The sequence below is a fragment of the Equus caballus genome, chromosome 5 (assembly GCF_041296265.1).
Source record: "Equus caballus isolate H_3958 breed thoroughbred chromosome 5, TB-T2T, whole genome shotgun sequence".
Taxonomy (NCBI): Eukaryota; Metazoa; Chordata; class Mammalia; order Perissodactyla; family Equidae; genus Equus; species Equus caballus.
In genome coordinates this window covers 89,455,989-89,482,485 of record NC_091688.1, presented here as the reverse complement: position 1 = coordinate 89,482,485, position 26,497 = coordinate 89,455,989, and the positions used below count along the sequence as shown (strand labels likewise).

The 26,497-nt window shown below is 35.4% G+C and overlaps 1 protein-coding gene across 3 annotated transcripts in view; it reads right to left on the bottom strand.

Moving 5' to 3' along the window:
* Window positions 1-26,497, bottom strand: part of ADGRL4 (adhesion G protein-coupled receptor L4) — a 106,953-nt gene that overhangs the window by 25,187 nt on the left and 55,269 nt on the right. For all 3 annotated transcript variants that reach the window (XM_005610471.4, XM_070267470.1, XM_070267471.1), the window contains exons 3-13: window positions 23,864-24,016; window positions 17,243-17,392; window positions 16,443-16,510; window positions 15,450-15,629; window positions 15,155-15,338; window positions 13,953-14,069; window positions 9,790-9,995; window positions 4,095-4,268; window positions 2,579-2,782; window positions 280-500; window positions 83-149 (exon numbers count right to left, since the gene is read on the bottom strand). In XM_005610471.4, the coding sequence (XP_005610528.1) occupies window positions 83-149; window positions 280-500; window positions 2,579-2,782; window positions 4,095-4,268; window positions 9,790-9,995; window positions 13,953-14,069; window positions 15,155-15,338; window positions 15,450-15,629; window positions 16,443-16,510; window positions 17,243-17,392; window positions 23,864-24,016 (1,724 nt within the window). The remainder of the gene's footprint in view (window positions 1-82; window positions 150-279; window positions 501-2,578; window positions 2,783-4,094; window positions 4,269-9,789; window positions 9,996-13,952; window positions 14,070-15,154; window positions 15,339-15,449; window positions 15,630-16,442; window positions 16,511-17,242; window positions 17,393-23,863; window positions 24,017-26,497) is intronic.

Sequence of the window (26,497 nt, the reverse complement as noted above, 5' to 3'; positions counted from 1 at the left end):
GTAATGCCAATCGCCAAGAGTTTTAAGCACCTTCTAATTATTTTTTTGAGTTCTAACAAACAACAATCTTAAATATACGTACAAGAATGATTAGACATGCCGGTCCTATGAAACTCCAAATAAAGTTGTTTTCTGTGCTAAGCCAACATCTGAAAAGTAAACAATAGATAAAAACCTATAAATGAATTTGAAAGGAGTTCCACAAAGCAAAATTTTCAATGATATACAAAGCATATTTACAAGTACATTTCAAATACCTAAGAGATTGTCTGAACTTACACTTTGGTAGTGCCATAATATCTATATCCTAACGATGCTGAAAATCCAACTACCACAGCTGGGCTGAGATAGCCGAAGATGTAAAAATTCTTGTGCAAAAACCCCTTGTTGTAGATGACTCCTACGACGATGAGGTAGAGGTGGATGCCTTCAATGCACATCCACGCAAAGGCGGCCAGAAAGAAGTAATGCAGCAGCCCGGCGATGATGGAACAGAAGAGCTGGAAACCAAAGAAGGGAAGAAACCATAGCAACGTTTGCTTTAACACTATCATAACATAAGACCTGGACTTTCTCCATAAGCTATGCCACTTTCTATAGTGCTTGATCACATTAAAATATCCCTGTCAAGTGTCGGTTTAGGATGTACTATTCCCAGCTGATTTCTTTTAAAGCTATGCTTCATGGATGTGACGCATTTACCAATCCTGAGACAGAAGGAAGTTACCGTTCTTGTTTAGAGATTTGTACTTTTTATACATTTATGTTATGTGATAAATTGTGGCTTATTCACATGTAAACCATGATATCTTAGTGAATATGTTGTGATTTAAGTTGATTTCTGTTTTTGAGATGCCTTTACTCTCCTTTATTTTACTTATGCTCAAAGAATGAAAATTACTGCTAATACTATGCTAAACAAACATAACAAATATTTTGATTAGTTGACAAATGATGAATTTGAAAACAGCCAAATGATTGATATATTTTACAAAAATATCCATTATAAAGTCACTTTAAGCTATAAGATTTTCAGGTAAATCTGAGATGGATTTCATTTAATATTATTTCTTAGTACTTACTTCACACCAAGAATGGGAGTTAGGCTTATAAGGAATAACAGAACAAGCCATTATACATTTCTGTATTAATAGAACCAGCACTGTCTATTACTGGAGAGATAATACACACTTACATACCTATTGCACTTATTAAAACAGAGTCTAATTCAAGCATAACAAGTTATAAAATATATCAGAGAATATTATAGACAGTTGGGAACAGAGAAATCACTGGTGATTAAAATTTGGGAACCATTTTAGTGAGGAAGTGAGATTTGAAATATCGCTTGAAAACGGGAAGAATTTGATAGGTGAAATAGAATTGAAAATAAACACTATAAGGAACAGTTTGGGGTGAGGATGATGCTGGGACAAAGCTGAAGGAGATAGGCATTGTAGGATAGAGGGAAGTATATAAAATGGAAAGGTGTTATGAATACCAGTGTCAAACAAAAAACAGATATGGAGTCTATTGCCTAGTGTATGCCATTTAAAATAGATGCTTTGTGGCATCTGATTCAGAAGAAAACATTGATAACTGATGGATAGTTTTACTATTTGAAAGATTTCTAACAGGGATGGAAATATAGAGGCAATTTAATGTTTTCTGAGAATGCACCTCTCCAATCTCCAACTGCAGGGAGGGCAATGGACCTGGGGCTCCAGGTGCTGCACCTGGAAAGCCACTGCTGTGTTCACATTTCCCACAGGCCGCTGCCGGCCAGTGACTGAGCACAGCGGAGTTACTAGGACGTTCCTGTTGTTGAGAGACAAGGATTCCTCTGCCATGTGACTCTGACTCACGGTCTTCTCAAAGGACTCCTTGACAACCACGCTGAACTTTCCTTAGAACTGCACTGCTGTGTCAAACACCTCCACCCACTCATCCTTTCCTCCTTTTCTCCATCGTTCAGAGTCAGACCTGCATCTTGGTCTAATGGCTCTCCTCGTCTCTCTTCCCATTTTCTCTCACAACCATGCCGCCTAATAAATTTATTGCGTATTTCATCCCATTTTAGTGTCTGCTTCTAGGAGGACGCAGACTAACACAATATGGAAACTATTTGGTAAGGCCCTACATCAATAATGGAGGGAAATGGGTAGTTAGGGAAGTGCAGTTATGAGGGAGAGCCAATTTATCATATTTCAGCCTATGAACGCTAGTTGCTTTTAAGTCCCTGTGTTAAGATAATCTTTACTTCCAATTCTCTCTCTCCTCTGTCTTTATTTAATATCCATATAAAAACAAAACAAAAAAAGTTATTTCTTCAGTTTGTTACAAAGTTTTCATTTGTCCCAATAGTTCATCATAATGAGGGACCTTGTGGCTAATGGAATTGGTAAGCAGGTTGCTTAGATAAGTTGACATTATCAAACTTAGAAAAGACTTAAGAACAAAGTATATAGAGTGTTTACCCCATTAAGCCCTTAGTTATAATTCATGTTTCTACGACATATGTATTTAGGAAAGTACAAATTCAGAAAATAAACAGAGAGACTAAGAACAAGGTACATACCTTATTAGTATTTGTGTTGATCCCAACAAGAAAAACAAGTTCAGCGAGGAATAAGTTACAGCAGAGATTTTTGTGAATTGTTGTCCTGGTGCTTTGAATTTCACTGAAGAACCAGAAGGTGAAAATGCATATGGCAAGGCAAATCAGTGAAATAATTATTCCTAGTTGAGTGATCCTTGTAAGAATATTATAATCTTTAATACCCTAAGGGAAAATAATAATAAAGCTGTTAAGAGAATAACTCAGTAACTTGTCAAAGAAACTGCAAATACAATGAACTTCCTTTTTAGGTGAAACATTAATCAAAATGTTCATATAAATGGAAAAATACAAATGTGCGTTTAGATGAGAAAAATTTCATACTTTTGAAAATGCTCAATGTTCAAAGAAATCTGATATAAATCATGTAGCACTTTAAAAGTTCTATAATTAGTGATTTTTTTCTAGGCATAGTATATATTAGTATATGATTTAACAATGTTATTGTCATCAGTTCCATGATATCAGAAAGGCAATTCATTATTGTAATGTGAAAATGCTTAATTAAAACATTCATCAGTGGTAAGAACAAGCTGGTTCTATGCAGCGATTCATCTAAAACAGAGGTATTAAACCTGTTAAACAGAGGTATCAGAAATGCTGACTATATAGACTATCAAAGTAGTATAGTTGAAGACTTTGAAATGGGAATGGTTCATTTTATTCTAATCAGATGAATATTTATTTTTTATATACAGAATAGAGGCTTCTTTGCATATTTAACATTCAGAAAAAAAATCATCTTTATGACTGACATTATGGTCAGGCAGATTTATCTGGCCACTTTATATATTTGATGGCTTCTAAGTATATGTGGAAAAAACCTGTGATCTAATAAAGACTATGATATGGAGATATAAATAAGAAATTATATAATGTAAAAGTAAGATATTACTGATGTAAAATGTATATTATAAAGCTTTTCACCTAAGAAAGGTTTTTCATATTTAAATCTTGTGGGGGTTCTACATTATTAAAACACGGTATTAGTTATAAATGTACCAATACTTATTGACCAAATATTTTTGGTCAGTATTTCAAATATTGCGTCAAGTATTATCAAATTATCTAGGGATTAAACTTTCAAAAATTATCAAATATTAGCAAAGTATCAAATATTTTTAACTAATTTGTCAAAGGCCCTTAAAGTCCACAATACATTAAAATGGTCCTTAAAAGTAGCATTAAAATCTAAGAGTCAATGGGTAGATATTTAAAGCACAATCTACTAGATATTACAGTCTAGATAAGTCCTAGACTAAAAATAGCCTAAAATCCAGACTAGACATGTCATAGAAGGCAGGTAGGAAAACAAAGACTAAAAAAAAAGATAATCTTAGGGTTTTATCAATTAATGAAATATGCTATTTACACCCAAAGAAAACATATAAAAATTAATTATTTTTTCCATTGTTGCAAAAAAAAAAAGAAAAAAGAACAGGCAGATATATAAATATGAAGTGGAAAATTGCCTTACAATGGAAGGACCAGAGGACATCAAAATTGCAAAATGTGTCAGGTGGTTACAGTGGCACGAGGTGTGGGTCTCATTAGAGTATGTCAGCTCGCAGCCCTCCGAGGACCAGCTGCCGTTCATGGTGTCAGGAGAGTAGTTCCAAAATGCACACTGACTCCTAGACTTATCTGTGGTCTGAAAAAGAGACATTTTACTGATGGAAAAAAAGAGAAAAAGTTACACATATGGTCATATTTAAAATACCATTTTGCATATCAATATAATCAAAACCATGCCCACAAGTAAAGCAGAAAGTCAATGCTAATACACGAACGCTGCTGTTATGTGGGAGCAAAAATGCTATACTTTATCGATCCTGTGTTGTGAGAATTATTTACTATCAAATGAAATCATGTATATGTCATTTAGAACAGTGCATGACATATAATTATCATGTTAACTTCAATAAAGGTTTACTGAGTATACACTAGATATCAGTCTTTGATCCGGGTGCTAAAAATGCAACACTGGACAAAACAGAAAAAGTATTTGCACTGTTGACCTTACATTCTAGTTAGGAGATGAGAAATGATGAAACAAGAAAAATAAGCCAGGGAAAAGAAAAAGAAAGTAGTCTGCAGAGGACTTTCCCACGAGATGACATTTAAGCAAATATCTCAGTGAAGTGAAAGAGTGAGTCCTAAAGACTTGGGCCCAGAGGGTTCTGGACAGTTGGAATGGAAAATGGAACTGTTGTGAAGTGAGACTCAACAGGATCTTCCAGAAACATCTAGAAGCCAGAACAGTTTGAGCACGGTGAATGAGGGGAAGAGTAGTGATGACATGATCAGAAGTAGACAGAGACTGATCACATAGACTGCAGGACGGTTGTTCAATGAGTAGTAGAGCTCTCTTTATCATATATTCATATTAACTAATAATAATATGATACCTAATGCTCTGTAAGTTGTAATAACAATTTATTCATAGAATGTTGAACACCCTATACTTGTATCTTGTAGAAATAAAAAAGCTATTTATAATTATATAACAATTTACAGTTAACTAGGTGTTTTCTCATCTGCTTTGTTTAATTTGATCCTCAAAAGAGCCCTGTGAGGTAGGTATTGTGTTAAGAGGCCAAGAGATGTCAAAACTTATATTCAAGACTAACCATTGATAAGTGGAGTAACAGCATCAAACCCAAATCTTCAGACAACTATTTATTAAAGAAAATATCACTTGAATATCAAATATTTGATAGGCACTATGTGAGGAGCCAAGGATTCTCAGTTAAAAAAATAAAGCATCTGTCCTCAAGGAGGGTAGAAACCCAGATGATTTTTAATACAATAAGACAACTGCTTTAACAGGAAATATACTAAATCCAACACTTGGACCAACAGTTGGAACACTGGCGAAGATGGACTGAATTTGATTGGGGTGAGTCTAGGAAGACAGCGATTGAGCTAAAATTGGAGAGATGACAAGAATTTTTTCAAAGAAGTCAAGCTATGTGAAGAAAACTGAAATTTTATATCCAGTTCCCTAAAAACAGCCAGGAAAATGCCCAACCCCACTCTTTTTTTTTTTTTAAAGATTTTTATTTTTTCCTTTTTCTCCCCAAAGCCCCCCAGTACATAGTTGTATATTTCTCGTTGTGGGTTCTTCTAGTTGTGGTATGTGGGACGCTGCCTCAGCGTGGTTTGATGAGCAGTGCCATGTCCGCACCCAGGATTCAAACCAACGAAACACTGGGCTGCCTGCAGCGGAGCGCGCGAACTTAACCACTCGGCCATGGGGCCAGCCCCCCAGCCCCACTCTTGATGGAAAACATAAGCCAGAGGAAGCAGAGGGACTCTGGAATTGGGGAACCAGAGTCGTCAGCTGAGAGTGTGAGCGCCATTTAAAAAACAAGGAGTTCTGTGAGAGTCTACATGCTGAGCCCCCATATCACCCACCACATTTTCTTCATTCCCCTAATCTTGCAGCCAAGCTTCTGTCTTTAGGCAGGAGACTACAAGGTTTCCTTCGTGAAACTCACAGGCCCAAGAGAAATGACTATTAGGTAGTGACCTTCAGGACCTTCCAATGCAAAGACTAGAAACCAGCCTGAGGGCCACTCTCTAGTGAAGCACATCGCTGCCACAAGCCATCTGCGTGTGCAGTCATCTTTCAAAGGCCTCATTATTAGATGTGAATGGACAGTCATGAACCGCCAGACCTCTGAGGACGAGCTCTAACATGAAAGACAGAGAACAAAGGCAAACAAGCAAACAAAGGGAATCAGAAGCAACATAATATTGAGAGCAGAAAACAGTTTTTTTTAAAAAAACAAATAATATCTCAGAGAGAGACACTGTATCCATTAAACAAAAGCAACGATAAAAAATAAAATAAGGTTTTCAATGATAATTAAGTATAACGTTGAAATAAAAAAATGTTGGCAGAAAAAAAGAAATTAAAAATGGTAAAAAAAAATTAAAAAAACACCTTACAGGCTCAGCTGGGAAGTCTAATACTCAAATAATAGGAGTAACAGGAGAAGAGTATAGAGACCCCAGAGAAGAAGAAATTACCAAAGAAATAATATCAGAAGATTCCCCAGAACTGAAGGCCATTCATTTTCAGACTGAGCAGACATCATGCCTAGTACAATTAACAAAGACCCACACCACAGTTCATCTTAGATCAGAATTCTTGAGAATAAAGATAAGATCTCAAAGGTTTGAGACAGAGGAAGACACTGATCACATGCAAAAGACTGCATATTTTCAGTAAAATATTAATTGCATTCAACTTCCGCAGGTTAACTTTGAAAGCTAGAAGACAACTGAGCAAGGTCTAGAAAATTCTGAAGAAAAAATGATTTACAATTTATAACTCTATACCATGGACTTTATCTAATAAGTATAAAGATAAGATATATAGATCACCTGAAGGCTCAAAAAACTGGCCTTTTATGCACCTTTTCTGAAGAAGCCACTAGAGAATATGCCACCAAAATACAGAAAGAAAGAGGAAACATTGGCTCAAGAAAACATTGAATCTGACACAGGAGAGAGATTGAGTTGCATGTCCAGGATGATGGTGAAAGGCATGTCCGGGCTGATAGCTGTGCAGCACGCCGAAGAGTAGACCATGTGGACAGGATCAAGTTCACAGGGGCTTAGGAAGGATGTCTCCAGGACAATAAATTAGCTGATAGATAATCTTATGGGTTTGAATGTTTTGTGGGGAGATTTATAATACTGGCAGAAAGTTTGCGGACAAATCAGCAATGGATAAATTGAAAACTAAGCAAGGTAAGCTAGAGGAGTTTACTAACATTGGGAAAATGGTTCAGCCTCATGATTCAGTTGTGAACAACACATACAAAACTATAATAATATGCTAATTAAAAACTGATTTAGCCAAAAATTTGATGTCAGCATGAGAGGATGGATAGTTGGGGGAGTGTGTGTATCATGGTGGAAGATGTGTGTAAGCAAACTAAATCCAAATTTTCCATAGACAGAAGGCAATAGATAATATCTATTTTCTAGAAACTTAAAATGAACAGGATTTACTGAGTTTTGGGTGAAGGAGATACAGGGCCAATAAAGAATGTTTACCCTGTATGTAAGAAGTCAGAAACTTGAGCCTATTTATTACGTGAGACACTGGCGCCATCGTGGAGAGATGCAGGAAAGATGAGAATAGGGATGAAACGTAATTTCCTGGTTGGTAGTTGGAGGAGGAGTTCAGAGGACAGGATTGGGCGGGAGAGTATCACAGCTGCCGGAAGCATGGCTTCTGGAGGAAGACTCCGTGGGAATGAGACTTTGTTCTACCAGTCGGTTGCTGGGTGATCGTGGGCAAGTTATTTAATCTCTGAGTCTCAGTTCCCTTATCTGTAAAATGGAGATAATGGTACATGACTCATAGGGCCCTTGTGAGGATTACAGGAGTTTTTTTTTTTTTTTAAGTAAATAACTTATAACATAGCCCGGTCCACGATAAACACTATATAAGTACTGGGTGCTATCATTATTATCATTATCATTATCAGTATTGTTATGAAGACTACTACTAATATTCCTCTGAGGTAATAGAGAAATATATATTAACTGGTGAAGTTGCAAGCAAATAAATTATCAGGGAATCAGAAAACTGAAGGTGTTCTATAGGCAATAGCTTCTATTTTTTCAGAGAAAACAAAACGGGATCTGATCTAAATTTTATTCTCAGAGAGAGGGGAACCAGAGGTTAGGTAGGTGTGTTGTCAGCACAACAGGATGAAATTTGATGGTACTCATTACTGTGAATGGGAAAAAGATTTGAGGAGAGAGGAAGATTAAGGACCATCAAGTTTTCCCATTAATTATGGTGAAGAATTTTTGTTTAGATGTGTATTTTGTTTTGTTGTCATGTCAAACAGAGATGAGTCAAGTGGGCTGTCCTTGGCCTCTCTTCTGCTGCCAAAACATTCCTTTAATAAAAACTGTAGAAAACCCATCAGACCACATAAAAGAACAATGTTTGGACTGTAGTGTCAAAAGGTCATTTGCATTCAGCATCTGAAAACGTCTAAGTTTAGTTTCCATTCTTAAAACATTTCACACCTTCTTTTTCCCTCAACATAATGCCTACCAATGTTGAAGTTTGAGCTACTATATTCTTGCATTTCCTATACATTTGTTTTCTCTCTACATTGGATATATTTCTTTACAGTGACTTGTCTGTATTGTGTGTAAGCGCATATGGTCTTTTTGCTCCCTCTCTCCCCCATAAACATGCAAACACAATCGTTCAGCTTCAAGTGTTCTCCGAATGGAGCGTACTTTAATCACATATTAGGAGTGAAATTCAGTTGAAAGCTCAAGAAACCATCAACTGCAAAATGGCAGCAAACAAGCCATGATTTTGAGTTTCCCCATTCACTTTTAGGAATACAAAAACACTTAGTTCTTGGTTATTTTTAATCATGTTTTTTTATTGTATACTGTCAATAACATATGAGTTTAAAAAAAGATTTAGAATAACAATAAAAGAGCAAAATGGTCTCAGCTAATTTCTCTATAAAATATTGTAAACTTCTCTGTGATTTTATTTTAGTCACCAGCCAAATCCCTGCAAACATTATTTTAAATGACAATTATTAACCAAACACTTCCCTCATTACACGAGTAACATTTATCTCTTTGGCTCTGACATGTTTTTATAACTCCTTCCTTGAAAGTATGGAGACTTCTAAAAAGAATAAGTACTTAAAAATAAAACTGACATGTAGCTTAATTTCAGAGAATCAAATATGTGAAATTCTTTGGTGTTTATTAGAAAGGTTAAAGAGCACTAAATGTACAAAAATATTTTAAAGATAAATTAGTTGAAACCATTTTATTATTTTATTTTAATTTTGAATCTTTTTTTTTTTTTTTGCTGAGGAAGATTTGCCCTGAGCTAACATCTGTTGCCAATCTTCCTCTATTTTTTATGTGAGCCACCACCACAGCATGGCCTCTGACAGATGAGTGAGGCAGGTTTGTGCCCAGGACCCAAACCCATGCCTCCAAAACAGAGCATGCCAAACTGAACCATTAGGCCACTGGGGCTGGCCCAAACCTGTATTTTTAAACTCAAGAACTCACAGCTAATTAAAGTGACACAGCAAAAAATGTCCACTTCTGTGAATGTTTCACAATCATAACCAATAATCACCAGAAAAACAACTTACCTTTATGTGACTTAACGTAAATGTTATTTTTTCCAGTTCATACAATGTGGGTGGGTTCGAGCTAATTGAGACCGAAATTACTGAAGAGATGACTCTTTCTTCCTCTTCAGAATTATCATGACTTTGAGATTCCAATAAGAGGTTGTCAGATGATGAAAACAAAGGACCAACACTCTTATAATATAAAAATGCAACTGCAGCATTGCCTATCAATCAAATAGGTGTATTTAGTGAAATTCTTACAAAACAAAAATGTATTTAAGCTCTTAAAATAAACATGAAAATTGAACACACAAAATTTTTACTCTAGGGGAATCATACAAATACCCAGATACTGAAATGTGAGTCATAATAAGTACACGCCTACATCATCACATCATATTAAGACACGTTCTCTGACCTCTATGACTCTGAAACTGATCATGGACTGTAGCATCCCCTTTGTACAAACTATATTTAAGAGAAAAACGGCTTTAGATAAATTTACATCCAAATAATGATTAAGAACCAAAGTGTGAAATGTATTCTCTGGCAAGATAAAATTTGAGTTATTACTTCATTGTGCAAATATATGAATTAGAAAGATATTGGGAGAAAATTATCACTGACTTACAGTATTAAGAAAGTTTAGAATTGAACGAGTTGTGAGATGCCACTGAGTTCAACCTCATGTCCCCTGAAATGTTTCCTATTTAATATTGATGACACATAGTTGTGCAGTCCCAGGGTAGGAAATGTATTGCCTTTTGTGGCAGCCATTTGTCCACGCTCCCCGACACTCCTCAAATGCAGTACATCTGCACACGACCCAACACTAGAAACGTAACCTGATCACTATAGCCTATCAGGTGACTATCTTTCCCTCAGCCTGGACACTACACCTATATTCACGGGTCTCGAATTACCTTGGTTTTCGTAGCAGCTTATCATCACTGATACTAAGTGTATGAACAACTCAACATCTAGATCTATTACCTTTTAAAATTCCTGTTTCCATTTAGGTCATATTCCTTCTCTATTTGTTGCACAGAATTATGAACACTAAATTTATAGCTTTAGATTCCAAATTTACTCTTGGAATTAGAAGTTCTGGTTTCAGTCATTGCTCCCATTCATGTGGCCATGGGTAAAGCAGGTAACAGCTTTGAACTTCAGCTTTCTCCCTCAGAAAATGATGGCAGTGATACTCAGCCTAGCTATTTACTAGGATAAGGTGGAGACCAAATGGAATAATACATGAGAGAATCTTCTGCAAAATTTAAAATGCTATAGTCATACGATTACTGTTATACTTATTAATTAGAAACATGATATGTTTGCTTTCGATCCTTGGGCAACTTAGGAAGAACTCTATCATATTCATTTGTTCCCTCAAGTCTGTGACACAAGGAAATAATTTGACAAGCATAAAATAATCAAAACTGTAAAGACAAATATTGATAATACTATCAAAAACATGGGACTATGATACAAGGCTGGAACCCTCCACATCACAATATCACACCAATAAATAATATTCTTTGGATATGGTTATGTGAGCTAGAAGTTGCCAAAGTGTATTGCTATTCATGTTTTCTATTTTAATCTAAAAAGGCACCACAAGAGTCACTGCTAAGAGCCTTGCTAAAATTCAAATACATTACATAGAATATTTTCCTGGACTGCCAGTTTAGAAAATTTATATCAAAGAAAGAAACAATGTCAGTATAACATGGTTGGGCTAGTGAAATGATGATGACCCTAAGAGATGACAACTAGCCCAGTCTTTGCTATGGACAGACCACGACCTGAAACAGGACCCAGAAAACTTTTCGGTCAACTTGACCTCACCCAGTTGATGAACCAGCTTCTGCAACAGAGATTTCTCAGAGGTTGCAGTGTGAGATAGTCCAAAATCAAAGGAAGTACCAAAAAAATAAGATGGATTTTAAAACTCTATTAATCACTCTTATCCTTTCTAAAGAAAAATCTTTATTTAACGGCAATTTTTGACTTTGGGTAAAAGGAGATTCATGCCACAAAGAACGCTCCAAAATCTCTTTTTAACCTCCTTTCTGAATATTGTTTCAGTATTTGTTCATTCTCACCATTTCATACCTCCTTTTTTATTTTCCAGGAAGACTAGCCCTGAGCTAACATCCACCACCAATCCTTCTCTTTTTGCTGAGGAAGATTGGCCCTGAGCGAACATCCAAGCCCATCTTCCTCTACTTTATATATGGGATGCCTGCCACAGAATGGCTTCATAAGCAATGCATAGGTACGCGCCTGAGATCTGAACCGGTGAACTCTGGGGCACCAAAGTGGAGTGTGCAAGCTTAACTGCTACGCCACCAGGCTGGACTCTGTACCTCTTAATTCCCATGATTTCTCACTAATTCTAGGCCTGATCTAGTTTTTCTCTCTCTTATCAGATCTGCACCTTCTTTCAGTAAACTAGGAGTTCATTCTCTAATGACAGGGACTAAGATTCAGTCTACTAAAAAAAATTAAAAGTCCACCTGTGCCTCTCTTATTTACCTACCAATGACACTATGCAGCTTTTAACTAATGCATGTTTTTATTAACGGGTTTTGTCAATAAATGAACAATAGCATGTAGACATCATTGAGCAAGTCTCATCGGTTGTTTAGACTTGCCCTTATTTTTAAGATGCAACCTTGAGGAAGACAAATTTTCTCCCTCTGCTTTCTCAAGAGCTGATATTACTGTCTCTTTCAAATGCCAGAGTTTGTATCGTGATCATTAAATTAACAAAACTACCACACACTCAGACAGGATCTCTTTGAAATATTAATTCCATGACAATTTCCACATCTGTCACTATAAGTACTTTCAATGTCTTTATTCTCAACTTCTAAACACTACTCAAATTGTCTTTGAAAATACAACAGTTGAACACATTCTTTGCTAAATATTATATGTGTACTTGGGTAATCAGAATATGATGTAATAGAGGATGAGCCAGGGGTTCAGTGGCAGTACGGCTTAGTTATTTTTGCTTTGTTTTATGGCCATCTGTTTCGTGCTTTTGAATAAAAAATGACAAAGAATGGAGAGGATGATATCAATGGATTAGAAAAGAATCCCACATTACTATAAAAGTTTTTTTAAAAAGATGTTTTCTAAGAATGAATGTGCAGCATGTTTTTTAGCAATAAAGACAATATATCATTTTATGAAATGGTATCCTTAAAGGGAACATATGTGTGTTATTGCATATATTTTTCATTTGTATTTATGACCCCCATGCATTCTTTGAGAAAATATTATAATTCATATTTTCCTGAGGTAATATATTTTGACCTATAGGGGAACAACAACAACAAATCTACTACCAGCAGAGATTTTTTTTCTAAGTCACTGCACTAAGAGAGCAGAAAAACAGTTAAATTAAAATAGCAGCTGCTAGCTTGCCTGTGGTTAGGTGACAAGGAAAAGGCTGGTCAGGTCAAGGCTGGGTTTCTTTGCTAACTGCCTCCATTCTAGTGCAGGTTCTGTGCTATCTGTTGACGTCCATGGAGACAAATCTGTTAACTTCTTTGTGCCTTAGTTCCATTATACACAAAATGAAGAAATTAGGGTAGATAGTCATTAAATTAATTGCTAGTCCTAACATTCTCTGGTTCCATTTCTTAATCCTGCCTTTAGTTTAGTTGGACAGTTTACTGTAAAAAGACTCAGAAATGAGAAGTGGAAGAGAAGTCCAAGCCTACGCAGCAACTTTCTGTCTTTTTACCATTATCTCTATTTGTTGTCCTCACGCAATGACAAATTCAGTCTCACGATGAGGAATATGAAGGATTATTAAAGAACTACTAAAAGAACTCTGTGGAAATTATAGCATCTATTGACTGCCGCAAAAAGAGTCATAAAATCACAATTCTCCTGTATATTTTCGTTAGAATCTTAACAATATCCGACAGTTACAGAGGTTGGAGGTAAGACAAGAAGGATCTAGACTTGTCAGATCCTAAAATTCCCCTCAGGTTATTTATATCACAATAAAAAGCTCAAGTACAAACACGCAAATTCTGGATATAAACATAGACTATTTTTCTATAGGAAACCACATGTTGTATGCACATATGATACAATCAAATGCATGATAAGTATTTATTGCAAATCACTGATACACTGTAATAAGGTAATCAATGTCCTACCATCTGAATCATATGCAGATTTTCTCTTTGGAAATATCTTTATATAATCTCCGTCGACATTCATATGGGGATGAATATGTTTCATGTGATACGAATCAAAAAAGAAAGCTTTGAGAGCTGAAACAAAACCATAAAAATCATGAATTCTCTGAAATTAATCAATGTATTTATCTAATTAGAGACAATTTTGTCCATCATCATTGTATTTCAACTTCTTATTTACGGTGGGTAGAACAAACATATTGTGAACATGTTTCAATGTTATAATTTTTATCTTAAAATCTGATTCAAGTTTAATTTTTTGATTTCACTATGGCACTTATGGTTTAATTTTATCTTTATTGAATTAAAGACAAAATATGTATGGACACAAGGGAGCTATAAATCATAATTACTAAAGCAAAGACAAGCAACTACAATGTCTTAGAGGATGATATCTACAATATAATTTACGAAGCAGAGAATGATTGAATTAAATTCTTGAGTGGTAATTTCCTTATCTGGTGTATTTCCATTTTTTTTTCCTGCAGAAACATCATAGAAATGTAGGCTCTTATATATTAGTCACAATGCTTGCTACTTTAATTTGAGTAAGTGGTGAATCCTGATGAGATAATGATTTCTGTATATCTACTATTGCATAGCAGGATGTCACCCAGAAAATATAATATAGATGTAAGCAATTATTATTTCAGAAAATGTACCTTGTTTCCTCGGAACAACTTTACAGGCATCCTCAATTTGATCCAAGATCCTAATGTTGTAAGTATGAGAGTGCATGAAGCAGGAAACATTCTAATTTACTATTTTGATTGCTTCATATTATCAAAAGTCAAAGGATTCCTAATGAGAAACTTAAATATACCACATTCAGAAAATCTGTCTGTAACTATCACTGGTCAAGGTAATAAGTCATGAGATGACTAACTCAAAATGACAAGGCAGTAATGTATTCTGAGCATTTAAATGCTGAACAGTTCAGAACTAGGAAAAGGCGGAGATGGTAGGGAGGGAGCAGTGCTTATGTATCCATCTTTTTTACTTGTACTTCATTCATATCACTTTTATAATATGCATCACTATTCATTTCTATATTGATAAAACAACTGCCAATTTAACAGTATTTAAAATACTTTCCTTCCCTTTTGAGAATGGCTTGTTTGGAAAACTCTACTGCTTAGAAATTGACCTTAGCTTCTTACCTACATCACTTGAATTAGCATCAAACTGAGTGGTCTTCTGGAAGTTCTGAGATATCCTTAAGGTAGCTTGTTCCGCAGCATGCATCAGTTTCGTAAGATGAGTTCTTCTACGATTCACAGACAACTTGTTCCAAACTATAAATGTATCTTTTTGAACAAAATTATTCACAGTTTTTACAAATTCCTGTTGAAAAAAAGTATGTATTTTAAAAATGTTGGAATCTTACATTAATCACAGATATAAGAAGAATTTTCAAGCTCAATTATATTAAGAGTTAAAGCTCAACATACTTACAGTAAGAGTTGAATTAGAAAGGGCGTCCATGGCTGAGTTGGTGCTATTCACGTAACCCAGCAATGGGGATGATTCAGCTAATACTTCTATATATGTAATTATATCCGTTGGTGACAGATCTTTCACAGAATTTCTATAGACTTCTTGTAGCAAAGCCACAGGTTCTTTTATGGGTCTAATCTGAACAAAAATGAGTCCAGAAAAAGAAAACCAATTTAGAGTACTATTGGATCTTTTCAAGAATAAAGTTGCATGTTAAATCTATTCTGAGTTTGGTTTTCTTGTCCTACACATTAATAAGTTATCAGACTAAACCTAAAGCATACCATGCAGTACTGAAATCTGAAAGTATTTACAAAAGGTCAGCAAATAACCTAAAGTGAACAGAAATTTCTTCTGAAAAGAAATAGCATGTTTGAATTGACAATTTTTTAAGTTAAGCTAGCTTTTAACAGTTATAACAATTTGAGGTATATTTCAATCAACTAGAGAAAATTCCTTACAAGGTGATAAACTAGAAATTTGCTTTAGCTGATAATTACTCATGTTGAGATTCATACTTTCAATCAAATGACAATAATTTTACGAATGTCCTACTTTATCTGCTCTTTGAAATTTTTACTTTGAAGTACAAAATCTAGTTGCATTCAACTATGTCTCCTTAGAATGTAGGAATGGGTCTGGGGTCAAAGTGTGTTTTTACTATTTTATTCATCAAATTTCTCTACACTTTGAAAAGACTTTTCCAGTGAACTGAATAGTGAAAAAGTAACATAAGTTAAATATGTAACAGTCTTCTTCAATACTTTGGCGATTTTCAAATTAATCATATCTGCAGCTCAAACAAAATACTTAGATCTCTATACGTTAGTAGTTTCAACTCTACGTAAAGATCAACTGCTTGTTACTCTTTAAAATGTGACATTGGAAGGATTTTAACTGAAATCAAAATGTCAAAATAAAATAAACTTATAATTCGACTAGTCTACTTACTTTTGTTAAAGTTTTATTAATATTTGCAGCAATACAGACATTGTCTAAATGGCACTCTGCATTCACTTCTGTAGAAAAAGAAAAATTATATGGTAAGTTTTAAAAAATATTTTTTCCTAAGATGATCATATTGATTCCACTGATTTTGCTCACTTATTTAAACATTAAAAACACATTTTTAACATGTTTTATTTTTCATTTTATTCATTAAAATTCACTTATTTTTAAAATTTTTCATTATTGTTTGTTTTACAATTTTATTCATAATAAAAATTTTTACTTTTATTCATTAAAATACACAATGTTTCATGGAAAATGGAAGACTGTAGTTACACTAAGGAATAGAGTATGTTAACTGCATAAAACATGTGGTCTACACCTTCTACTAAATAAAATAATATCTTTTTTATTCTTGTTTCATTTTATAGATGATAAGGGAATATTGGCACATTTCTTTTTTTTTTTTTTTAAGATTGACCCTGAGCTAACATCTGTTGCCAATCTTTTCTTTTTTTTCTTCTTCTCCCCAAAGCCCCCTAATACGAAGTTGTATATTCTAGTTGTAGGTCCTTCTAATTCCACTATGTGAGATGCCACCTCAGCACAGCTTGATGAGTGATGCTAGGTCCACGCCCAGGATCTCACCTGGTGAAACCCTGGGCTGTGAACGTAACCACTCGGCCACTGGGCCGGCCCCTGGCACATTTCTTAGAAAGAGTAGCTCTTTGATACTTCACAACTGTGCAATACATATTTACGTAGTTCTTTGATAAAATATAAACTTCAACAACATGATTTACCTTGACAGTAAGTGCCGTCGTTAGGTGTGAACTGTGATTTTCCTGTGGATGTCTGATAACCTTCCTTGCAGGAGCAGTTATACCCACCATCCACGTTTTCACACACTGCGTGATCACCACAGGCAGCGGATTCGCTGCACTCATCTATATCTGGAAATATTTGAAAAATTAAATTTTTTAGTTAGTGCTCATAGAGTTACTACCTTGTTGATGATAGTATTACATATGGTGAGTGATTTCATACCAAATTTTACAAGAAAGCAGAGAAAACCCCATCATTTGGAGAATGACAAAGCAAACTTAGCTGCACGTATTTTTGTATTTTTTTAACTCTGATTTAATTGACCCAATTTGACAGTGTTAAATCTCATTTAAGGACCAAACTCTTAAACTGTTTTCTGAATAGCATGATTCATCAACAAGGTCATTAAAGTAATTTCCATCATTGACAATGTAACATTTAGTCCTAATTTAATCAAGACTCAATTTTTAAAATACATTTAAAATTTTTTGCCTTCTAGTATTACACTAAATTGATTGTAACAACTCAGTTTAGAGTAGTCTGGAGGACAAAACAGAGTGGCCCATTTTCTTTCATTTTTGCATGTAAGTTAACCTAAAAATTACGATGTAGCAGAAGGTGTGATTCAATTCCCTTAAAATTTTACCACAACTTATTACTTTTGTTCAGGTTATATTTTACTGTGATTCTCAATATACGGCCATCATAGATAAGGTAACAAATTGTACAGCATTAAGTCTTAGATTTTCAGTAGTCATATATCAAAGCCACAGTAAAAATGCTACATTATAAGCTTGTATAATTTATATTCTTAATTTAAAATTTTACATACTACAGTGAAACATGTCTTAAAGTTATAAATATAGTATAAATACTCTGCCAGTAGGCAGAATTCCAATAGGGAACGATTCCAAGTAACTGAAGAGTCCAGATCATTACCCTAAATTAATGCAAAGATTTTTGTGTTCCCCACCTAGCTCTGACATCTTAGAGCTACTCTAAGTGGCACAATACTGTTTGCCATAAAAAACGGGGGAGTAATCAAAGTCCAATTTAAAATGTCATCTAGCTAGTTATCTTAAATGCAGCTGATCCTAATTTCTCACTTTAAAGATGCAATAAAGACACAGAAAAACATTAAAACTCACACCACGAAAAACTGGAACTGACAATAAACCTCTTGCCAAATTCTTGAAGAAATTTCCATTAGCTAGAAAGGTGATGGTACTAGATTCAAGAAGACAATTAATAGCCCAGGCCAGAAAAAAGGTAGAAAACCCCTTGCTCTCCTGCCAAGTCTCTATATTCACCATCTGTTCGCCACAGAAATCCAAGTACACTACTTTTAAAGACCCAGGAATGCCGCCCCACTACCCTCACCCTCTTCCTCTCACTTCCATATATCCATGTTCAGAAACTGCCGCTCACACACGCACACACACACGCACACAAGCAGAAAATAAACCAGAGGATGAGTAATGGCAGACTGACTTGTAGGATACGGAGAACCATCAGAGAAAGCATTCCAGGTTGGGCTGAAGAAAAGGATCCAGGTGGGAGCGCAGACGAGAGTTATTATTTTTCACGAAATCCATGACGTTAGAAAAAATATGAAAAGCAAAAGACTAGTCTTTTGGAGCAATGCTGAAAAAGCAGCATGTGCCATACCCAAACGGGGAAAACACCCCAATGAGGGTGTGAACAGACCTATGAAGGAGCATAAACAGAACGACTCATTTCATGGATAAGAAAGCTATGTTTTTGAATACCCACATTTTGTACTTTTAGCTGCCTTCTGTGGCTAACAGGAAATAAGGTATTGATTTCTCTCAATTTCCAAATTATTTAAAAGTGTAACTTTTCTGGGGAACTTCATCCCAAACTCAAAGTCTGAGCAACACATAAATCTTGGTTCTACAAACTCAATTTCCATCTTCCCGTTTACAGTTTGGACACAGGTATACATATCTTGGTGCTCGAGATTGACTGTGCTCAGCTTTCCCCTGTGTCCTCCGCACCCTGCAGTGCTTGTGCTGGGGTCTCTGCTCTACGTCAAGCCCTCCCACCACCACTCGCTCAGCTGCGTGGTATCCATCACGTCAGCCTCGGACCAAGTAGAGTATTTGATTCTGAATTCACTAAGTGACAAAATGTTAATCTGTGAGGATAATAAGGAGGTAGTGTCCTAGGAGACTAGCATTCAAAATTAGGATTCTACGAATCTTTATATTCTGACTCCAAACGTTATAAAAGAAACATCTGACCAAAGTAATGCTTTTCAAACCTTAAACATCCCATCACACTAATGTTTTCCAAATTGCTTATACCTTCCTGGTTTATACTTTCATTTCCATAACTTACTACTAAAATTGTGGAAGCGAGGTTTGTTGAATCGGATAGCATTCTTATTCTGGGCCTCAGCAGTAGTTTATTGATTTTAACTTAGTAGTGGAGTGCCTGACTACCACAGCCAGCTGCAGGCCGGGGCAGTGAAAGAGCTTCCACTAGCCTCAGCCTATCACTCTGTGCCCCTCTGCTCCCTATAATATGCAGAGAATCATAAAATATTGAAAGAGTATGCCACACCCAAAGGAGATGAAACCGGCCTAGCCAAAATGAATGTGACTGCCATTTTGCAGCAAGATCCATGCTAACTTCTCTTATAATCTCTTGCAGGATTGTGACAGATGTAATAAAACCACAATGCATCCTCCCCGCTACAGGTAAAGGCCCTGTGGAAGACCTTAATTCAAATCCTGACTCTAATACTCATTAGCTTGGTGATCTTGGGTAATATTGTAAAAAATATTTTTTAACTCAAAAGAATTATTTTTCATAACAAATGACCAAATGCATGTGAAGCTGTTTGGAGTGGTGCCTAAGATATAGTAGGTGCCTGATATTGTCATTGGAGATCAGGTCCAGTGATTCTATTTGTATTGTGTGTTAATAGCAGGAGCCCTGTGAATACGTAGGTTTGGAGAAAACAGATTGATAACGAGTGTCTCACTAGACTGCCATGTCTCGGTATTCCCCAGAGCTGTAAAAGAGCCAGAGAACCCTCTCCCTTATCTTAATAAAAGCTAAATTGCTACTATGTAATTACTGCGGTCAAGCTGGAATTGACAAACCATATTTAATAACTGATCCACTTTTTCTATAAACAACCTAATACTCGACTTAATACTAATAACTTGATTTCACTAAATGTACGCACACCATAACAATCATTTGCTTGTTTTGCACATCAAAAAACTCATTTGCTACATTTTCATTAATAAGGTCATGCTTGTTTTTCATGTCTACAACGAGCCAACCCAGCGGTATTTTATCATAATCATCTTTCAAAACATGACCATATGATTGTTTTGATTCTTAAATTTTCATCAATAGCTGAATTTTCTAATGTTGTTTAACTCACAGACTGCAAAGAAAAGATAAAATGTCCAATTACTGGGAGTAATTTGCAAAGACGAAATTAAATGCTAATATTATTCAAAGCCATGAAAATATCTAAAGTTACCAGAGCGCCTAAGGCAAGAGAACGTAAAAAATTACAAGCAGTAAACACTGCTCTTCAGCACTCGGTGAACGTGGAATTCTTGGGTTCTACTCATCTAGCCGTGGGAGAATCACTTTATTATTAGATGCCTCAGTTTCCCCATCTGTGAAATTCGAGTCTGGAACTAAGTCTCTTGGGAACTGGGAATCTGAAGTTCTGGTTACTGTGATGCCAAAGGGAAGAAAAATGTGCACAATGCCAAACCTCACTCAAAGCTTTCTGCAACAAAATTCCCTTATCTGTGGAAAATTGTATTTGAATATAGACTAAAGGCAAAGAATTTTGCTTGGGTCATTTCTGGCCCTGAATTGGAGTTTTTCATTATTTACTTATAGAGGTGCTTAATGACTATAATTACCAGACATGTCAAATTTAAGGATCAGCTAAACGTTCAAATCAGAAGCAATACACTACAAGGGGATATAGTAATGTGAAAAGGGAATAGAATTATGGTTTTCTGTTCAAATTCCCTGAGGATTATCATAGTGCGCAACGAAAATTACTACACACTGGGAAAAAAAACAGAGAAAGAGCTGCTCTGCTTCTCAAAAAGGCTTAATCCTTAACGACAACAAATTGGTGAGAAGTAACAATTTTTCAGAGAAGGAGTTTTTTCACTGAATAATCCATCAAACAAAATAGGTAGAAACTGAAGGATTCTATATTGGGTATTGAGTCTTAATATAGTCGCTGTGTTTACTGATTACCTAAAACAGGTAAAAAGGGAATTAGCAAAAACTTAGGGCCACTCCACAGTATCTCAATAATAAATGAGTATTGGGAGAAAGAGTCTTAAATTACAAGTACGTAAAATGTTGGCATTCAATCATCTTTGCGTCTGTGTGTTTTCTCTGTGTCTGAGATTCAGTTTTTCCTAATACAGGAATTCTCTACTTGTAAGAAACACAGACAGAAAAATATAGCCCTCTGTGAATTGAGGTGTATGAAAAGTAAACATGATCAGATGAAAAGACAGATATCTTCTAGAGACAAGAGGGAATGGAGAGCAGAGTTAAAGTTGTATTAAATTCCAGTGATTAAGACATTACAAGTTAGATTTCTTCACTAACTGGAGCATGTCTAGTAAAGCTTACAGAATGACATAATTAGAACTTAACTACTAAAGATAACATAGACACATTATGTAACAGTCTAAGACTAGCAATGAGAATATAGGCTTGAGAAGAACCAATAGTGAGATGCTGTCAGTTTTCTGGGCAGAACTTCATAGATTCCCGGTTCCTGAATATACGGTAATGCTATATTCCAATACAAAGGTTTGCTGCAAACACTAAAGATAAAATTATCGTTCAACAGAAATAGCATTATTTTCTCATAGTCTACATCTTTTCTGCTCTTGCAAAGCTTGATCCACTGTATTTGCATGATTCAGATCAACGTGCGAGATTTAAATGGCCCGCTCACTTTAGTCTCCTGTGGAAACGACAATCGCTTTCTAGACACAAGACTGTGATTCTAACCCTCCCTTTCCCCTAAATGTAGCCTTGGACCTGGAGTAGCCTTGCACTTCCTTTGGCTAGAAAATGAGGAGGATAAAATCTTCCCTGCTCACACAGCAGACTAGATGTTATGAACCGCAGGTACACGAGACAGGATAATTTCTTTGAGACTGACATTTCACTGAGCAGTTTTCTTCAAGCATTATCTTCTAACTTATCGTGTATTAATAATAACATTGCCAGACTTCTCCTTAGCTTACTGATAAGCATCTCACTTGGGAGGTAATCCAAGGCTTTAATGTGCTCTAGATTACCTTGGATCTGTCTCTTTATCTACATAAAGTAGAAGCAGCACTATATTCCTGTCCGTGTTGCATAGAGTCCTGACTTCCCATCCCGTATCTACCCCTGGCTCTGTGACTTAACTCTCAGGGCCTCAGTTCATCTATTGATTTTGTAGATTATTGTCAATCATGATTAATTATACTAGTTGACAAATAGGACAATTTTTTAGAAACCAAAAATGATTAAGATGATTTATAATTTATTTTCAAAGTTAAACTCCTTGGCTGCGGAGAATTTGCCTCTGATCTTTTTTTCTCAGACTGTAATCCCAATTCTATAGGATCTGGTAAACCCAATGCATGATCTGGTAAATCCTTGGACCAAATTACGATAGAAGGATATTTAAAAACATCTTCTACTCTCTTCAGACTCAGAATTATATTTCACCTAGGGAATGAACTGAAATTATTATCCCTCCAAAGGACATTTTGGTGAAACTAAAATGGTTTTCTAAATAGAACTCTAGTGTTCAGAAAAACTTAAAGCAGGGGTCAGCCTGGTGGCCTAGTGGTTAAGTTTTCGTACTCCACTTAGGCTGCACAAGGTTCGCTGGTTCGGATCTTGGGCGTGGGCCTACACACTGCTTATCAAGCCATGCTGTGGCAGGTATCCCACATATAAAAATAGTGGAAGATGGTCACAGATGTTAGCTCAGGGCCAATCTTCCTCAGCAAAAAGAGGAATATTGGCAATGGATGTTAGTTCAGGGCTAATCTTCCTCAAAAAAAAAAAAAGAAAAGAAAAACTTAATGCAGATCTGAAGTGTCACTAACTCTCAGCAGACAATAGTAAAAGCACTAAGACAATTCTTTCAGAAATAATGCCTTCCTGAACATTTTCTAAGTAAACGTAAAGCCCATCTCAGAGTGCATATTTATAAAAGCAGCAATATCTTTTCACACAAATGATATTTTCTTGAGTTAACATATTATTTTTAAGTGTAAATATTTATCCTATTCTGTGCTACCATGATATATCTCATAATTTCATGAAGATCTTTTTGTAAACTGCTTGATTTTTTTTCCCCCAAAATCGCTTTTTCTTATATTCTTGGATAAATATTCCATAGTAACTGGTTATACAAAGCTGGAGAACTACAGGAATTAATGAAGCTTCTGAAAGTATTTAAAGTAGGGTACAATCAGTGACTGGCAGAATTTGGGTGGAATATAATTGAATCTCTGGAGCAATAGGAGATAGGTACAAATTTTAAACGAGAGAGTTGAACTTACCTATGCAGATGGTTCCATCATTAGTGATAAACCTCTCTTGGTTACTGCTGGATTTAAACCCAGGCACACACATACAGTAGTAACTTCCCTCCGTGTTAGTGCAGTTAGCATGTTCACCACAGGACTGCGTCAAATTTCCACACTCATTGTCATCTGCGGACGGAGCAATTTAAAACATTATTATTATATAGCTGAGATGAATTCCTAATATTTTCCATCAGTATTCAGAGATTTTGACTGTTAAATTGTTTAAGGTAATAAAATGTTTATTTCTAAGACAAGTTCGTACTGAAGAACCCACATTCCACGTTTGTCTTATTCTTGTTTAAAATGTGAAGTCTTCTTTGTAGCTGCAAAGCCAAATAGAATCTCTTACTTCAAAAGTGCTCAATATAGCCATTGAATCTATATTGGCATATTTTTCAAATTCTATATGTAATTTTTAATTATAATAACGTCAATCAATCTATACTCATTTGTGAATTTATATTACTTTTCATAATTGGTCAAATGCATATCATAAGTTAAAAATGAAAAATCAGAGCTTTAAAATTGACATGCTCTAATCATGTACCATTTATTTTTATTACTTATTCGCTAGGAGAATTGTGCATTACTAGGTCTGCACCCCTTCATTGGTCCATTAATGCATTTATTCAATACTATATGCATTATATTGTCCTATAGAAAAGTACACAAATACCAAAAAAGAGAATTATATCATGATCCATTGTCCTTACCGTTATGCACTTATAATACAATTTCTAAGAAAAGATATAGATTCATAAACCCTTTATAAAAATCAGAAAGCAGATTTATATTATCTGTCAAATAAATGAAATAGAAAGGATTAGGATGGGCTAGAGGAGAAAGAGAATATTTTCAGGTGACATTAAATCCTGTTGTGGGTTGAATTGTGTTTCCCAGAAAGACACGTTCAAGTCTTAATTCCATCTCTGTGAATGTGACTTTATTTGGAAATAGCATCTTCTGTGCTAGTTTGTTAGGGGAGCCCAAGGAAACTAATAGACCCAGCTGGCCAATCTGGGATAGGTGAGTATCAGTTAAGACAAAGAGAAGGAAAGTCATCATAAGGAATACAAAATGTTGGGCAAAGATGAAAGCAAAGGGTAGCTGAGCCATTTCTGAAGGTAAAGGGAAGCCTGATTGGGGAGCACAGAGAGAAATCATAGGGGAATGGTTGTAAACACAAGTCAAGTTTGAAAAATGTCTTGTATTTTGATTCTCCCTTTTAATCAAACCAAGTTTAACTTCTTTTTAAAGAATGAACTGTAGAGCATTTAATTCATACACAGGCTATTGCACACATACAGTGATAACTAAGAGTTGGAGACCTTCCAAATGTTTTACAAATATTAATCACTTGATCCTTACACAAACTGTAGGAAGTCGGTACCATTGTTATCCTCTATAACTGAGGAGGAAAATAAGGCATAGAGAAGAAAAGTGACTTGCCAGCGTCACATGGTCATTCAGGTTCAGAGCCAGTTAGTTTGGTTCCAAAGGCTGTTTTCTTAATTGTTGCATCCTGCTGTCTCTGCGAGGATCATTTTAAAAAGTCAAAATGTAAGATAAGAATGTATTGAATGAATTATGGGTCTATTGTGGGAGAAGGAAAGATATTAAGGTAGCGATTTCAGAAGGTAAATAGAAACTTTATATTCTATCTTTAACTTAAATTTTATTTCCACTTATCCATTTTCAAACATTACAGATAGAATTAAAGAAGCTAACATATGACAGACAACTTGAGGAGAATTCCTCTCTTTTTTCACACATAATTACTATGGACAGGTCAGGTAAGTTTGCAAATCCCATTCTTCCAAGATATTCAACCTATTAGTTTTATCCCATAATTTGATCTTATTATTTATATGTGTTATCACTTTGACTTATTATATTAATTATAACAGGCCAATTGCTACAAATATTTCTAAATACGTAACAGCTCAGCACAATGAAAGATTTGTTACGGCTCCAGTCAGAGACTAGGATTAGTGTTCAGGTCGATGGTGTGGCTTCTTCCACAGTGGTTCAGGTACTCGGGCTTATTTCTTCTAATGGCTCCACCACCTCATAGGGCCTCCAAGCCCTCTGTATTCATCCAGGTGGGGAGTGGGAGTCGAATAGAGGGTAGGAAAGTTATGAGCCATGGCTATAAATGACACCCATCACTTTGGTCCACATTGTCTTCACTAGAATTCATTCAAACAGCCACACCTAACTACAAGAGACGCTGGAGGCCGGCTGTGTGCCCAGGAAGAAGAAAGAAGAGACTGCGAACAGCAAGAGTTCTCTGCCAGACTTATTCTTTCACAAGGATAATGATACTTATATAATGAAACCAGATACATATATAGACAAACATCAAAAAAGTTACCAAATATAAGAAAATCATTTTGATTAATACCAAACCAAAATAAAATAATTGATGGGAACACAAAAGGGAAGATAACATTATACTCGTAATGGTATTTTAATTTTCTTAATCAAAAAATATCATTTGAATTAGGTACATTCACTGCATTAATAGCTTTTACTCTTTCCTTGGCCAACCATTTATTTTACATCTGTTTTTAATTTGTGTTGATATTTTGGTTTTGTGTCTCTGAT